The 17,570-nt window shown below is 41.2% G+C and overlaps 1 protein-coding gene across 5 annotated transcripts in view; it reads right to left on the bottom strand.

The window, feature by feature from the left end:
- The window catches only part of MBNL2 (muscleblind like splicing regulator 2), a 158,579-nt gene that overhangs the window by 101,251 nt on the left and 39,758 nt on the right, over nt 1-17,570 (bottom strand). For all 5 annotated transcript variants that reach the window (XM_068526876.1, XM_068526879.1, XM_068526875.1 and 2 more), the window contains exon 2: nt 7,130-7,901. In XM_068526876.1, coding sequence (XP_068382977.1) covers nt 7,130-7,303 — 174 coding nt within the window. In that variant the 5' untranslated portion in view covers nt 7,304-7,901. The remainder of the gene's footprint in view (nt 1-7,129; nt 7,902-17,570) is intronic.

Genomic DNA, 17,570 nt, shown 5'->3' with positions numbered 1-17,570 from the left:
AGGTCTGAATAGTGTCAAGGGAGGCCACAAAGGGGAAGCAGTTGATTTACAAGGGAGAGTAGAAGTCATGATAGGGAAATGGATCTCTCATGCAGGAAGTATAATTGGTGGGTCCAAGAATTCTTAAAGTGTGAGGCTGTCCTGCACATTATCACATCATAATATCTGAAATCGTGCATTTCAGAATCACGTGGGCACACACTCCAACACCTTGAACCAAAACCATTTTTTTAAAAATTAATTTTATTATTTATTTATTTTTGGCTGTGTTGGTCTTTGTTGCTGTGCGCGGGCTTTCTCTAGTTGCGGTGAGCGGGGGCTACTCTTCGTTGCGGTGCACGGGCTTCTCATTGCGGTGGCTTCTCCTGTTGCAGAGCACCGGCTCTAGGCGCACGGGCTTCAGTAGTTGTGGCTCGCGGGCTTCAGTAGTTGTGGCGCACGGGCTTAGTTGCTCCGTGGCATGTGGGATCTTCCTGGACCAGGGCTCGAACCTGTGTCCCCTGCATTGGCAGGTGGATTCTTAACCACTGTGCCACCAGGGAAGGCCCCCAAACCTTTTTTGTTACTGAGACCTCGTAAGGGATGATAAAATATTTGTAGGCAGATACAAACATAAATACAACGTGTGCCTTGCATTCCCTTGCAGTTTCTCTCTTTTAAAAATTATTTAATATTCAAGCACCTAAATAGGTTCATTCCTGGGCCTTCTATTTTGGAACGTTTTTTTACACTTCAATATGCTAAACCTGTTAAACAAATATGACTAAGCTACTAGGAGTTTTAGGATTAATTACATCGATGATTATTCTGGAAGGGGAGTTAGGAGGAGGGAAAGGATGATGCCAACTTTGGAGTCACACTTACCTGGGATCAGGTCCCTTCTATGCCATTTATGAGTTACATGAGAGTTACTTGTATTTTTGAATCTGTATCCACATCTATAATGGTTGATTGAATAATATTTACCTTACAGAGTTGTTGGAAGGAATAGATAATTGCATGAAAAATGCCTGGCAGGTAGTAGGCTCTATATAACCACAGTGATTTCTATTGATAATGAAATAATTGCCTGAGATTATATTTCCAAATCAGGCCAAAATTAGGCATATAACTTAGAAGACTCTCAAGAGGTTTCTACAAAAATTAGCCTCTATTTAAGAGCCCAGTGGCAATTCAAAAATGTGAAGGTAAGGTCAAGGCCAGTGACATATTCTGATATCTTTTTTGGTATGTGTTTTAAAACTGTCCAAAATGGTCACATATCTACCACTTCTAATTTTTTTTTTTTAATAATTTATTTATTTATTTATTTATTTATTTATTTATTTATTTATTTATGGCTGTGTTGGGTCTTTGTTTCTGTGCGAGGGCTTTCTCTAGTTGCGGCGAGTGGGGGCCACTCTTCATCGCGGTGCGCGGGCCTCTCACTGTCATGGCCTCTCTTGTTGCGGAGCACAGGCTCCAGACGCGCAGGCTCAGTAATTGTGGCTCACGGGCCCAGTCGCTCCGCGGCATGTGGGATCTTCCCAGGCCAGGGCCCGAACCCCTGTCCCCTGCATCGGCAGGCAGATTCTCAACCACTGCGCCACCAGGGAAGCCCCACTTCTAATTTTTAATTCATAAATCCGGAGACTAAAATTCTGTCATCAGCCAACTTACAGCCAACATCCCATAGGTAAATGAGCAGATCTACTTTTTTACTTTTTTACATTTTTGAAATTTAGAAAGAATGGGAGAGTAATAATAAAAATTAGTTTCTGCATCATATGCAGCTTCAGAGAAAGTGAAATAATTTACTTGTCAATTTTCCAGTGTTGTATTGTACTTCCAGAGTCAACCTGTGTCTCCAGTTCTTGAACAGAGCGCCCTGATTTTGAAATCTAATGGGATATTGAGAACAGGACCATAGCACATGGTTGCACAGGTTGTGCACTGCACAGCTCCAGGGGGTGCCCATCATATAGACTAGACGAGAAATGTACCCGTGTTGTGTGGTGCACCCCTGTGCAAACATATACAGCAGCCCTATCTGAGAGGCTTGAGTACTTTGCTGATGAACACGCTCTACCATTCAGCGAATTCTTAGTGAGTATTTACTGTGTGTGAAACACTGTTCTAGGCTCTGGGGATATAGCAGTGATCAAAAAAGACATGATCTCCAACTACATGGAGCTTACATTCTAGTAGAGTGGAGGAGGGAAACAAGTAACGAACAAAACCAAGTGAATATAAAGTTTATCAGATGGTGATAAGCACTAGAAAGAACAGTAAGGCAAGGTGATGGGGAAATGGGATCCAAGCAATGAGGGAACTACTTGAAATGAGATTGGCAAAAAGGCTTAACTGTTGGCATTTTTTATCATAAGCCTGAAGGGAATGAAGGAACAAGCTATTCATATAACTGAGGCAAGACTATTCCAGGCAGAGCAAAAAGCGAGTGCAAACACCCTGCGGTGGAAGGCTGATGGGCACATTCAGGGGACAACAAACAGGCAGGGTGGTTAGACTGGAACCTGAAAAGAAAAATCTCAAACATCTCAACTGTGAGGGAAACTGTTTCACGGATTATAAAGGTGTAGAGGTGGGGTTAACTTGGTCAAGGCCTTTTCTACAGGGAAGTTAGTTGCTCATGAAGCAATCTGCACTTTGTCAAGTTAACCTAACTTGTGCCGAGAAAACCATAATTTGAAAAGACACATGCACCCCAATGTTCATTGCAGTACTATTTACAACAGCCAAGACATGGAAGCAACCTAAATGTCCATCGACAGAGGAATGGATAAAGAAGAAGTGGTACATATATACAATGGAACATCATTCAGCCATAAAAAAGAATGAAATAATGCCATTTGCAGCAACATGGATGGACCAAGAGATGATCATACTAAGTGAAGAAATTCAGATAAAGACAAATATCATGTGATATTTGTCTTGTATGTGGAATCTAAAAAAAAAAAAAAATGATACAGATAAACTTACTTACAAAACAGAAACAGACTCACAGACTTTGAAAACAAACTTATGGTTACCAAAGGGGAAACATGGTGGGGAGGGATAAATTAGGAGTTTGGAATTAACATATACACACTACTGTACATAAAATATCAATAGATAATCAACAAGGACCTACTGTATAGAACAGGGAACTACTCAGTACTCTGTGATAACCTATATGGGAAAAGAATCTGAAAAAGAATGGATATATGTATATGTATAACTGAATCGCTATGCTGTACACCTGAAACTAACACAACATTGTATATCAACTATACTCCAATATAAAATAAAAATTAAATTTAAAAAATAACAAAATAACAAAACCTAACTTGTGGAACACAGTGTTCTTGAATGTTCTGGCCTTCTGGAAAAGATTTAAGCAATTCCATTGTTCATAATAATGCTGTAACTTAAAAAAAAATCATAAATGCTTGAATGTCCAGTGGTTTCACATAAAATGCAGTGAGGTAACAGTTGTGAATAAAGTACAAATGTCATTGTGAGAACTCTGCTATATCTTCTAAAATATCTGTTATAAAAACATTTATATATGTACAACTCTTTACAAAGACCTCAGCAAATCTCTTTTCCAAACACCCACGAATTTGATTAGTATGTATTTATGGAAGTTTGGTCACATATACAAATAACTCATAACAAAAACAAAACAGGAGTATCTCAGGCTCACAAACTAACTTGTCCCTCTATCGGCCAACACAGATTCCTTTTACCTATTTTTATGAATAAAAGTACCCTACACTGTTTGCAGTAAATATCTTGTAATAAATAACCACAAAAATGATGTCTGCCCCAAACTTGATTTCTTTTAATGTCATGACTAATTTGCATCACTGAGGCATTATTACAGTAGATTTTTAAGAGTTTGGACACATTAAAAATTGGACTCTTTAAGAGTTGGCCACATCTTGCTTGTAAAGCTAGTCATCAAAATCAATGTCCATACTATATGATACTTTATTATGAAGGGAAAAAATCTAACATCACCAGTCCCTAACACATCCGGCCTGTGCTGGGCATCTGGCATATCTTAGGCCAGTTAGTCTTTGCAGTAACCTTATGAAACAGGAATTATTGTATCAATTTTAAATAGGATGAAACTGAAGTCAAGCAGGTAAAACACTTGTCTCAAATGATATAGCTAGCCTGTGTCCCCGCCAGGGTTTCTTCAAGCCCCAGCCTGTCCTACTTCAAAGCCCTTGCCCTTCTTTCCATCCCAGGCTGGTTCCACTGAGCGGCAGTATCTTTTTTAATGCATGAAATAAAATTAAATTAGCTTCATTATTATCACCCTCATAATTTGTCATTTTAGCTGCTATTTTTGAGTGTCTCTTTTGTTTACCAGTTCTTGTGGTAAGGATTCGTACTCTTTACCACCACCTTGCAAGGCGAACAGGCCAGCGTGCTGCTGGACGCCGCGCATTCTTTAGCCAGTGTCCCTGGTGAATATCCTCATTTTACTGATAAGACAACAAAGCTAAGAAGTGATAAATGACCCACCCAAGGCTGGGAAGTGGTTGAGCAGGTATTTGGGCTCAGATCTGTCTTACTCCCGTGCCTATGGGCTCTTTCCACATTCTTCACAGTTTGACAACGTCACAAGTATATAACATCGCACTCAGATTAAATAACCAGAAAATTTACAATTCTAAAAGGGAACTAATAACCTGAGGCAATATACAACTCTGCTTCCACACTTGAAAATGGTTTTACTAGACACTTCTGAAAATGATCTTTAAAGTTCCTTTTTGCATAGTGTTCAACATTCTCACGACTTGGTTTATGCTTTTATACTAAACATTAACTGTTCTAGATTCTTCCTCCGTGAGTTGGAATCCTCAAAAAATCATGGTCTTGGTGAATCCACAGTGAGGTAATGAATTATAAGAATCTGGGAGTTGTTGTGCTGTTGATATTCAACAAATACTGAGCCTTAATGGGTCAGGCATATTTCCCTAACTAGTTAAAAGAATTAAAAGTTGTTTTTTAAAAAATTTTTCCTCATAACTGATAAGCTGTCAGGGAGATACATCACAGCCATGCAGATATCCTATTCCATAGATTAATTTTTTAAATTAATTAATTTATTTATTTATGGCTGCATTGGGTCTTTGTTGCTGCACGCGGGCTTTTCTCTAGTTGTGGCGAGCGGGGGCTTCTCTTCGTTGCGGTGCGTGGGCTTCTCATTGCGGTGGGCTTCTCTTGTTGCTGAGCATGGGCTCTAGGCATGCGGGCTTCAGTAGTTGTGGCACAAGGCTTCAGTAATTGGGGCGCACGGGCTCAGTAGCTGCGGCTCGCGGGCTCTAGAGCGAAGGCTCAGTAGTTGTGGCGCACGGGCTTAGTTGCTCTGAGGCATGTGGGATCTTCCTGGACCCCCAGGGCTCGAACCCACGTCCCCTGCGTTGGCAGGCGGATTCTTAACCACTGCGCCACCAGGGAAGTCCAAGAATTAAAAGTTTTAAGAAACTTGCTAAAATCTCAGTTTAATAGTAAATATCTAACCAGAGAAGGGTTGGATTAATAAAATGAAGAGATTGGGGATGACCTGGAAAATGAATTTCTCATCTCTGACCTGATTCCATATCTTAAAGTTCTTATGTTCTAGTTTTCAATCTACACTGCTTTTCGTAGTGAATGCTTCCATTGGTGATAATCATAGAAGCAAATACACACTTTGTTTACTTTTTTGACTACAAGCAAAATAAATACTAATATAAAAATGTGCTTATGCTCTTATAGTTTATATGAATTGTGATTTATCCATCTATTCATTTCTGTGTAGACAAAATGATTTATAATTTTAAAGTCTAATCTAATAAACTTAGATTAGACAAAAAAGATAAAAAAGAAAGAAAGAAAATGGGGTAGTTATTGAGGTAAATCACATATCTATAATTTTTCAAATTTTAATCCTTAAAATAATTCTGTTGAGCTATAAATGCATTCTTCTGCTTTTAGTATATAGACACATTTTCCCTTTAATATATGATTTGAAGCCTTGTATTTCAATTTTCACTTAAAAGTCTTTTTACTTTAAGATGAATTTTTTCCAAAAAACATACCCAGTCCCTTCATACCCAAGAAAAGACTGAGGTCACTATTTTGTAAACTCACAGCACTGTGATTTCCCAAATCTTTTTTTTTTTTTTTTTTAAGCTATGTATCTTACCTATATCCATTGATGTTAGGACTGTCCTAGACAGTCAGGGATCGATAGAATCCATAATCTTAGGGCAAAATCAACCTCAAAGCATTATGGGTTAAGTCATCCCCACTTCCTTCAATTAGATCTTTCATTGTAATTCTCCCATTTCTTCAAGCCCAGGCTCCACCAAACTCAGTATACAACGCAGGTGCCACAGCCTCCAAAAACATTTCTTGAAACAATCAGCTGGAAGCCAGCTCTCCCATCTATGGATCCCCATAGAAGTCTGCCCTCTGTCCTTCTCTTAGGGCACGTGTCCCTTTCTGTCTTGCATTGTAGCCATTTGCTGTATTTTCCCTACCAGACAGTGAGATCACCAAGGATACCATCTTGAATCACATTCATTTCTTCTGTGATGTGCTATGTGTTAACTTACACATAGTAGGTTCTCAAGGAGTACTGCGTGTGTACTTAATAATTTCTGTTAGCCATGACAAATTGTCAAAGAGAGTGAAAAACCTATTAAGTAAAGTATTTTAGGAGGCCCTTGGTCAAGAAAGAAAGCCACTAGAGTAGAAAATGCTTCCAGAGGTGACTCAGAGTAACTGGCACATAAAAGTGACACATTCAATTTCTTCACCTTTGTATAACCTCCAGAAGATCAAACGTTAATGAAATATTTATCTTCAGTTGTCACAAGCCAGACTTTGATTTAAAACTCTTGGGTACATGAATGTCATGCCAGACCAAAAGTACAGCACCGTGTATTTTTAATTTAAACATGGATCCGTAAAAAATTTATATATTCCTGATATGAAAAAATCTGAGTGCAAATCTCCCAATAGTCACCACAAATAAGAAAACAGGATCTAAAATCGATTGTTAGACGTCTGTAAAAGTACAATGAAAAATATTCCATTTGAAAGTCCAATGTGGCATTGATGTGACACGTAAAATGCATTCTCTTACCTTTAGGGAATCAAAGCAGGCAATTACTCTTCCATTTTCAACCTGGCAACTTTTGGGGGGGTGAGCAAATTTGCATTCCTCATCAGAGCGGGAGCACGTTCCTCTCTGGAACTGTCTGCAGACTTCCAAGGTCAGCCATTTTGTGTCTCTGACCGGGGCAACATTCAAAGCCATGATGAGAAAAGAATTTGGATCCTGTTCGTTTCTGTTAAATGATGAAATCAAATCAAGTTCCAATGATTCCAAAACTAGTGCTGTGAAAAATCCCACATGTAAGTCTGAAGGTAAGTGACAAATTGCTCAAAGAAGCCCAAGCCAGGAAACAGAGTGAGGAGAGAATTTATCGGCAGGCGGTCACTCATCAATCAATATGCCCCACTCGAAGACTGCGGGCCGCAATGAAAGCATGCTCAGTGTCATCTCTGGCTGCAAACGTCCGAGTCACCTGATCGTTTTGTAGACACAGTTGTTTCTAATAAAGTGACTTCAATATCATGGCACTCCTTGGGAGAATATTTAGTTCTGATGCAGCTCTTGACGATGCTGGAAAATAAGCCACTTAGATGTTCAGATCTTCGCAGGATTTCTCTTTCCTTTCACTTTTTAAAATTCCGAAATCAAGCAATTGGCAAAGCCAGACAATTGAGGTATCCTCATCCACTCGTAAGGTCAGGGTAATGTGTATTTGATAGCAAAACACGATAACACGAAAGCTCCCGGGCTGTGGTTTCCAGCAAAAGTGACTTCACACAGGCACTTTTAAATCTTGAACCTGCAAAACACAAATAAAATATCAACTTACACCCAAACTCAATGGAATCAACACTTTAACAAACTATTTAGCTCTTATCTAGAATTTGCGAAAGTGCAGGTTAGAGTTTTGAGCTTTGAATATAGTGAGGAAAGTTATGCATTAAAAAAGAGAGAAAAGAATGCGAAACTGCAACCGTACTGCAGAAATGATCTAGGCAGCAGTCCAAAAGTTAGGAATGACTCAGATGAGATGAGTGTGGCAGACACAATAATTAGGCATTCTGAAACAATTCAATCTAATGTGCCTAATCGCCAAAACAGTGTATTAGAACTGTGACTTCCAATTAATTTCACATTTAGGCCATTGATTTTATTGTTGGAAATGCTATAACCAATCATTTGGGATGCGACTCTCCTAAATAATAAGGATATTGTCATTCTGGATGAAGTGTGGGCTCCTTACCCTTTACATCCTTTCTAGTTTACAGAGATTTGAACTTAGAGAGGGAAAGGTAAGAAGCCTCCTGATATTTATTCTCAGATCTCTTACACTTTCTCTCCACCTTTAATACTGGCTTGACGTTAGAGTTCCTTTCTAGGCTGTAAGCACTCAGAGGGTAAGGGCAGTTTGTATATTCCATTTCTGTTTCCCTAGGGCCTTAGTTCATGGCTATTTGGTCCTCAAAAAATATTTCTCGACTGATTTAACTGATGACTGACTCACTGACTAAGTGACTAATGAATGCAAGTTCATTTTAGCTGAGTCCAGTTTAGATTTTAACAGAGTCACAATCTGAGAATGTTCTGTTCTGTGGAATGCTGGAGCTGAATCACATATCTAACACAACAAAAATATAACAAGTCAATTCAGATTTCTAAGATCAGCACAATTAGTTTCTTTTAGTATCTCCAAGGATTATTAAAACATTAAAAACTTAACATTACTGACTCAAGCATGAATGAAGGACTAAATATCAGAAGTTTGTCATTTTTATATATTGGATATGCCACGGGCTACCTTAGATACTTGCTTAGCCTTGATGGCCTTCTAAAAAATTTATAACTAAAAACTTAATGGAGGCTGGAAGTAGGTTATTTAAAATCGTCATGTTCCATAGAAGTTCAGAGAGCAATAATTCTTGAGCGATTCTCAAGTGTTCCCTGAAAAAGTAAGTCTCACAATCAATTACGTTTAGTTAACTCCAGGCAAACCGAGCTGAACAGGCTTCCTTGCAATAGGGCTTTTTTCGGCCTTGAATGAGTCTCTGATAGGGGAAGAGAAGCAGTGGCGTCTCTCAAGCTTATCTGATTGTGGATCATTTATTTAGCGGGACATCTCCCGGGACTAGTGGGAAATGCTTCTTCATCCCAATACTTCTCTTACTTGTTAGTAGAAGTGTTTGAATGAGTTATAATTGTATGTGCATTTAAGGAAATTGGCAACCTGGAAAGCTATGGCACATTCCTAGCTTCGCATTGTGAAATATTTGAGGGGCCAGACAGGTTCCTGCTTGTCTTTTTGGCAGGACTGCATTCCCAGCAGCTAACATCAACTATCTTAACTTCAAGAGTTTAAGAAGATGACTTTAATAACCAAATTGACTCTGGGTCAGGTTTCACCGACCAGCCTGGACCTGCACCCTCATTACCTCTACCCTTACCTCTAAACCCCGTGAGAACAAAGCAAGGGAAGCAAGGGACAAGGAAACATTTCTGCTTGTGTGTTCAGTGGAGCTGTCGCGCCAATAATGTGGAGACAAAATGAGGGGCTGGACACACGTAGTTCATATTTGTCAAATATTTTGCAGCGTCCCTGAGTCCCAAGGACCTGGGTCCAGTGGGGTCACAGAACAACAAAGATGCAGGAGATGCTCTTCCTCAAAGCAGCACAGTCTTGGCCGATGCTTCACGTGTAGGAAAAGAAACAGGCAAACACATATTCATGCACAGATGGCAAATGAATAATTACTCAAGTCTTCCTAAAAACCACACAGGAACAATGCTCTTAACTCAATCCAGTGAATGGGGTACACTTTTGCTTATACTTTTAGAAAAGAAGACATTTTTTTCCCCCCTGGGAGAAACGGAGTGCCATTTCTACTACTATGAAAATCCAACCAGAATTTAGTTGGTCAGACTCTATCAAGATGAACTTGCTTTTGAAAACAGAGGAGCCAGGTTTCTGACGGCCAGAGTCCTGTGTAAGTCAGAGATGTTCCACAAGGCTCGTCAGGTTGCCCCTAAATATATCGCTGTCCTAACCGTTCATGAATCCACTCTTTCTCCCAGCTTCTTCTCTGTTTCTATCCTAAAAGTTACCGAGCTACTGTTACAAAGATATCACCTCTCTTGGGCCATGACAACCTCCATCTTCTGCAGTGGGTACAGCAAGCAGCTGTGGGAATGAGGAAGTGAGACTAGATTTAATTTAGGTCAGGGGAGGCCACCGAAGGAGATGGGCAATGATGGGCAAGGATGAAGAAGACCAACCTTTAACATGGTTATCAAGGGACAAGACTAAGTTAACTAACACACAGAGCAAATTACATATTGGGTCTACCAGACTGGAGGTTCCTGGGAGGCCCACTAGCCACACGTGGCTATTGAGCACTTGAAATATGGCTAGCGTCACTGAGGGACTAAATTTAAAATTTTTATTTACTCTTAATTAACATAAATTTAACTTAAAAACTGATCCTCGGTTTACTTATCGGAAAACTTTTAAGTACGCTTGGACCAACCTGAGTGTATGAATCTACTTTTCAGTTGTAAATTTTATGAAGTCTAAATTCAAATCAAGTATTTCTAATAAAAATCCAGCATCCTAATTGAGACGTGTTCTAAGTATAAAATACACACTGATTTCAAAGACTTAGTATGAAAAAAAAAACCCATGAAAACACCTCATTAATATTGCTTCATATTTACCACATGGTGAATTGATAGTATTTTTAACAAACTGGATTAAATATTATTATTAAAATTAAACTCACTTGCTTCTTTTTAGCTCCCCTCCAAAAAATTCAGAATTATATATGTAGCTTACATTATATTTCTGCTGATGGCGCTGTTGTAGGGGCTTCTGCATTTCTTCTATTAGCCACAGAACTTTCTGGAATGGTGGAAAGTACCCTGTCCTAAGAGCCAGGTTCCAGCCCTTGTTTTGCCAAGCCTCCTTCATATGACCTTAGTAAGTCAATTTCTCTGAGATCCAGTGTCTTCATCTGTAAAATGTTAATGATAGTTCCTACCTACTTTGCATGGTTACTGCCACAAAGGACTGATTACAGAAGAAACATAAAAACACTCTGTGAACAGTCAAGAGCTGTCCCAAAGCAAGGTGATGCACGGATGAGCCTCTGTATAAATATTTATTGAATAAATCCACTTCCAGGCTTCCTCTCTGCAGTCGTTCCCTCTCAATGACTGGGGTCGTGCCTGGGGTAGCTCTGCTCCAGCCACAGATTCTGAGAGCAGGACGGTACCTTGCAGATCACAGAGCTGATCTGTGATCGCAAGGAGCGCCCCTCATTTCTCAGACCGTCTTATTCTGCAGCCGAAGGGAACCCACAGAGAAGTTTCCCCGAGTACACCTCCCACGGTGTCACTACAAAGGCCTGAGCCTGCTGTCTTCCTCCAACTGCCACCAACCCAGAAGTAGATGAAACACTTTTAGGGCCCGGCGGTCACCCTGGGTGTGATGCCGAGTCCCAGGCCGGTCGCAGCGACGGGGAGTCCATTTGGCTCGAGGCCTTGGTTGGGAGCGCAGCTGCTGAGTAAGCTCGCAGCGTCCTGGGTGAGGGGGCAGCAGGGGGTGGCACTTTCTAGTTCACCTGCCCAGAGGGGTCCCTGTTAAAATGTGTCTGTGTGGAGAGGGCACGTCTTTCTAATTCTCAAAAAGCTGCCACGGGTGTCAGTTTTGGACCCATTAGATGCCAGGCACCATTTACCTTTCCTGGAAAGTTTCTGCGCTGCTCTGGGAAGCAAGGTCTCCTGCTCCCATTATTTTCCAGTGTTTTCTGTTTAAGTTTCTCCCAGGGCTTTGCTTTTGCTTCTATTTGCTTCGCTCCTTTTCAGTTCTGCTTCAGCTTTATTTCCAGCTTCACAGTCAATCCCATCCCATTAGCTCCTTCCCAGGCAGAACCTGGGCAGAATTCTGAAGCACTTGTTCCCAGTTATTTCTCTGGCCTTTGTTGGTATTCCCTTCCCCTGTCCTCTCCAGGCATTCAGCCACCCCACGTTCTCTCCCCCTCCTGCCTTTCTAAGCCCCCTCACAGAGGAGGGCATGATCTTGCCCTTGAGGCTCTGCTGAGTCACCAGGCTGGCAGCCCTCACCGGCCCTGCACCCTGCAGCGGGGCTCCGGCCTGACCTCCTTCATTCCCCTTTTTAAAATTAATCTTATTTATTTATTTTTTAAATTTTTTGGCCACACCACGTGGCATGTGGGATCCTACTTCCCCCGACCAGGGATGGAACCCGTGCCCCCTGCATTGGAAACGCAGAGTCTTAACCACTGGACTGCCGGGGAAGTCCCCTTCATCCCCCTTTTGATGGCCTCTCTGTAGTCCGTCTCTTAACACTGCCTGGTAATTATTTTCAAGTAGACATCATTATTCCTTAATTCATGAGAGCTGTGAATATTGATTTATCCAACTGTCTCCCCCCAGTATAAGCTCCTGTGTATCTAATAGACTGTTATTATTTTCCAATCCTCAGAATTCAGTTCAGTGCTTGGTATCTAGAATATGCTCAACGAATATTTGTCCAGTAAACTCCTGATCCTCCTACAAAGAGCATTTGCATTTTAATATGGACCAAAGTCTAACCTAAAGGAATAAGGCTCTGAATAGAGAGTTTCAGTATTATCCTGTAGGAAAATTCCAGCAAGTGCCACCGGCTTACCCTGTTGTTGCCAAGTAAGTTGGGGGTGAGGGTGAGGAGCTGCCCCAGAGATAAATTATTTGAGCTTCAAAACCCTGAATCTTTAGGCCAGAGGTTTTCAAAGTGTAGTGTACGTGGGCCAGCGGGCCCAGCAGCCCCTGGGAGCTTATTAAAAATGCAGGTTCTCAGGCCCCAGCCCAGAGGTCCTGGGTCCGAAGTCTTGGGGGTAGGGCCCAGCAATCTGTGTTTTGACAAGCCCTCCAGGGGTGACTCTGAAGCACTCTCAAGTTTGAGAAGCACTGCGGTAAGCATTTCTTGCCGCCCTCCTGCGTGCCAGGCATCCTCTGGGTTGCTGAGGGAACCAAGATGTCTGCCCTGAGTCGATCACAGGGTCTTGGGTCACCGATTCCCACACAAACAGTTGCAGGAGGGCTGGCTGAGGGTTTCTCTCAGTGGCTGTGTTTCCGATCAGTCAAAACAAAATAAAACTAGATGACACAGGAAACACCTGAGAGATTTGTCCCTGCTAAGACTTGATTCTATGAGAATCTGAAAAATAGATTGTCTCATAGCTTGCAGATTTTGTTCAGGATGAAGCAGGCCTTTGATGGGGCTAAATAGGGCTTTGTTTCTAGGGCCCTTGTCTGAGAGAGGACCGTCTTAGGGGGCTGGCGGTCCTTGGTGGCCAGCAGCTTGGGCCTCGGCCGCATGACGCCAGAACTCTCCACAGAGGGGCTGCTGTGTAAAGCCCCAGCGCCAGATATGACCAATATGGAGGTTCACTGCTGGACTCATCTTCAAAGGAAAGGCAAGATTGAAGTTCAAGGATAAGGAAAGGAGGTTCTGTAGTATTTCCTGAAATGCCAAAGGACTTGCTGTTCAACAGTACAAAATAATCCCAAGCTTCTTTTAGGGTCTTCACTTACGTGACACTTCATCTTTCAAAACATATTGAAAACTCTTCTAGGTGTTAGATTTTCAGAAAGCTGCGACTTTTGACTGCAGGGAAGAATTCGCTGTGCACGTTCGTTCCTTACAGTCACTCTGTGATGTCGCAGGGTGAGTTTGGAGAGCACGGTCCTTCACTCTACCACCCTGGCGACGCTGGCCCAGGCCACGCCCCTCAGACAAGCCCGGGCTGTGGACCCCAGGTGTCCTCGCCTTGCCAATGCTTTGTAGCCAGTTTGTACATTTCTGAAGGGAAACACATCAATCATGTCCAATCTTGAGACTGAGACTGATTAAAACGTTAAGACCGCCTTAAGGAAAATAGTTCTGCAGCACACAGCTCCTCTAGCCAACTCTTGGTCATCTAAGGTATTTTAGCTGTCTGCCAGACAAGGCCTCCTAGAGAGCTGATTAAAGGATCCTTGCAAAACAAACCGATTTCTGAGTCAGACAGTCAAGGACTCATTAAGTAATTTATGGGATGCCTTTAATTTTATTTTGCATAAATCTAATTACATAAAGAAACTATGTCTCCTTGAGTTTCCTAACTTCTAATTTGGAAATCTTGGATTTCCTATTTTTAATCCTTTATTTATTTATTTGATTTTGGTAATTCATTTTCATGAATTTTTCCCTTTTTACATATATACATATATATTTAAACATCTTTATTGGAGTATAATTGCTTTACAATGGTAGGTTAGTTTCTGCTTTATAACAAAGTGAATCAGCTATACCTATACATATATCCTCATAGCTCCTCCCTCTTGCGTCTCCCTCCCACCTTCCCTATCCCACCCCTCTAAGTGGTCACAAAGCACCGAGCTGATCTCCCTGTGCTATGCGGCTGCTTCCCACTAGCTATCTATTTTACATTTGGTAGTGTATATATGTCCATGCCACGCTCTCACTTCGTCCCAGCTTACCCATGTTAATTGATACAGCCACTATGGAGAACAGTATGGAGGTTCCTTAAAAAACTCAAAATAGAACTACCACAGGACCCAGCAATCCCACTACTGGGCATATACCCTGAGAAAACCATAAGTCAAAAAGAGTCATGTACCACAGTGTTCATTGCAGCTCTATTTACAATAGTCAGGACATGGAAGCAACCTAAGTGTCCATCAACAGACGAATGGATAAAGAAGCCGTGGCACATATATACAATGGAATATTACTCAGCCATAGAAAGAAACGAAATTGAGTTATTTGTAGTGAGGTGGATGGACCTAGAGTCTGTCATACAGAGTGAAGTAAGTCAGAAAGAGAAAAACAAGTACTGTATGTTTTTTTTTTTTGGCTGTGTTGGGTCTTCGTTTCTGTGCGAGGGCTTTCTCTAGTTGCGGCAAGCGGGGGCCACTCTTCATCGCGGTGCGCGGGCCTCTCACTATCGCGGCCTCTCTTGCTGCGGAGCGCAGGCTCAGTAATTGTGGCTCACAGGCCTAGTTGCTCCGCGGCACGTGGGATCTTCCCAGACCAGGGCTCGAACCCGTGTCCCCTGCATTGGCAGGCAGATTCTCAACCACTGCACCACCAGGGAAACCCAACAAGTACTGTATTTTTAATCTTTCAATTCTTAAAACACATTGTTGAAAAATGATCCTTCCTTCCTGTGAGTGGCTTGACGTCTCCAGCTCTATTTCTGGAGCTTAATTTAAAATATCTCTCCACATGCTCTCTCCCTTGGTCCTTGACTCCCCGTATCCTGCGTGTCAGATGCGAACGCCCTGGCTGGAGAGGGACCCAGAGCAGCACTGGCTGGAGGCCTGGGCTAAAAGCCACTTGACCTCCAGGAGTGGGTGTAACCCTGCTCTGTAGTCACAGCCACGGAGAAGAGGGACCCGACTGGGGCCTTCCCATGGGAACCCCCGAGGACCAATTAAAAATACAGAAATGAAAGCAGTGCCAACTGCCAAAGCAATACAGAACCTCACTGACTTTTCCAAGAAAAAGAGTGAAGGGAGCAGCAAAAGTGATTGTCCTTAAAAAGATTTTTCTTTCTAGACACCTTAAGATTTTTTTTTTAATTTATTGGAAATATAAATGAAATCGTGCTTTGAAACTTTGGCATGGGTTCGGGGTAAGAACAAAGTTTTCTACCCTGGATTCCAGTCAGTCATTCCTCTGCCCCGAATAGCTGTGAAATGTCACCTAAGCTCTCTGAGTCTCAGTTTCCTTGTTTGGAATCATGGAGATGATTGAAAATACCTAAACCATAAATGGATGTATTGCAACCAAAATATAATTAGTAGTATATTATAAGGACTCTCTGTTTGGCGTCTAACCCTTATCAGCGTTAGATAAGGCATCAACTTTCCTTAAATTTGTGTTCATGTACACACACACACACACACACACACACACACACGTACACACACAGGTGGAAATGACTCCTACTCACTAAGAGTTATACATTTCTGTAAAGCAAATGAAGTGTAACTTAAAGAAAGTAGAAAGTCTCTTTCTTTGATGGTGGTACAAAGTATGAAGTCCTTCAGAGAATGTTAGACAAACCTTTGATAGATGCTCTTCAAAAACTAATTCCAAACACTCATTCATTCTAAGCAGGGAAAGAACCATGGCTACCAACCATGTCTTCATTTCACATGCTACTTGTTCTTTTGAACATACTTTCGAATACATTTCTATAGAGGAAATTAAACACCGGAGCACCCAAGTCACACAGTAAGTCAGATAAGCCAATGTTTCATAATAACAGAAATAAAAGGAGAAATTCCCCCACTAAAAATTTTCCTCTTGGACCTTGTCTCTTAAAGTACAAGTGAAAAATTCATAAAATCCAGAAATCATTTTAATGCACGAAAATTCCCAGCCCATTTTCATTGTAGTTTCCAGGAACGGGCAGAAAAAGAAATCCCTTCTTCAATTAGAAGAGGAGAGATTTCTAAACATACTCCTGAAACTATAGCCAAATATAATATATTCAACACATATTTGTATTCAAATTATGTTTTTTCACTGCGCCTGTGTTTTCTATCTAAACATTTATCATTCAGTTAGGAGCTGCTCTTATTAGAATAAAAGCAATTGTATTAGATACCATTTAAGACTGACAGCACTTACCGGTTTCCTGGATGTCCAGGACCCAGTGGCTGCAGTGAGAACAATTATCGAGCTGCAGGCTGCAACCTAGGCCTGAATGCCAGAGAATTCTTCCTCAGAACTTCCATTTCCTTCCCAGCCACAGCTGCTGGTAGCCAGGACCACTTTTCAGCTGACCTTTTCCCTTTTCTCTCTGTCTCTCTATCACCAGCCAAATGCCTAGTTCATCTGCCTGTACACGTACAAAGACCAATGCCCCCTTCTTTGACAAAATTTTTGTAACATAACTTTTATTACCACCAGATGAAAATCGTAAATAATCTAGCCAACATGTACACATTGAAGAAAACTCAATATATTGTCATAACTGAAATATAACTAAGATATCAAAGGAAGTCGTTATTTATAAAACAAATAATGTGTGTTTTAAAATGTCCATGCTTAGGCACAAATATGTTAGAAGACAGAATGAAGTGGTCGGATGTTCACACCTTATTTTGTATGACGGGCACAATGCAGACTGACATGGGTGAGACAGGTGACGTGGCTTTTCAAGATGCCAATCAATTCCTGTTAAAGTTCCTAACAAGTTAAAGAACAATCTTGACTCAATTTACACAGCTGTTGTTGTATTCTTGAAAAATTCAGTTATATTGACTGTCCAAAAAATAAAAAATAAATTAAAAAAAACACTCCATGCAAATACATGAAACAGTTAAGATCTTGACCCAGATCACCCAGAACAGGATTTTTATCCCTGTGAATGTCCAGCAGGACACTCAGAACTCATGG

The sequence above is a fragment of the Eschrichtius robustus genome, chromosome 18, assembly GCF_028021215.1.
Source record: "Eschrichtius robustus isolate mEscRob2 chromosome 18, mEscRob2.pri, whole genome shotgun sequence".
In the NCBI taxonomy this organism is placed as follows: Eukaryota; Metazoa; Chordata; class Mammalia; order Artiodactyla; family Eschrichtiidae; genus Eschrichtius; species Eschrichtius robustus.
The sequence above is the reverse complement of the archived record's forward strand: the minus strand, read 5'-3'. Positions and strand labels throughout refer to the sequence as shown.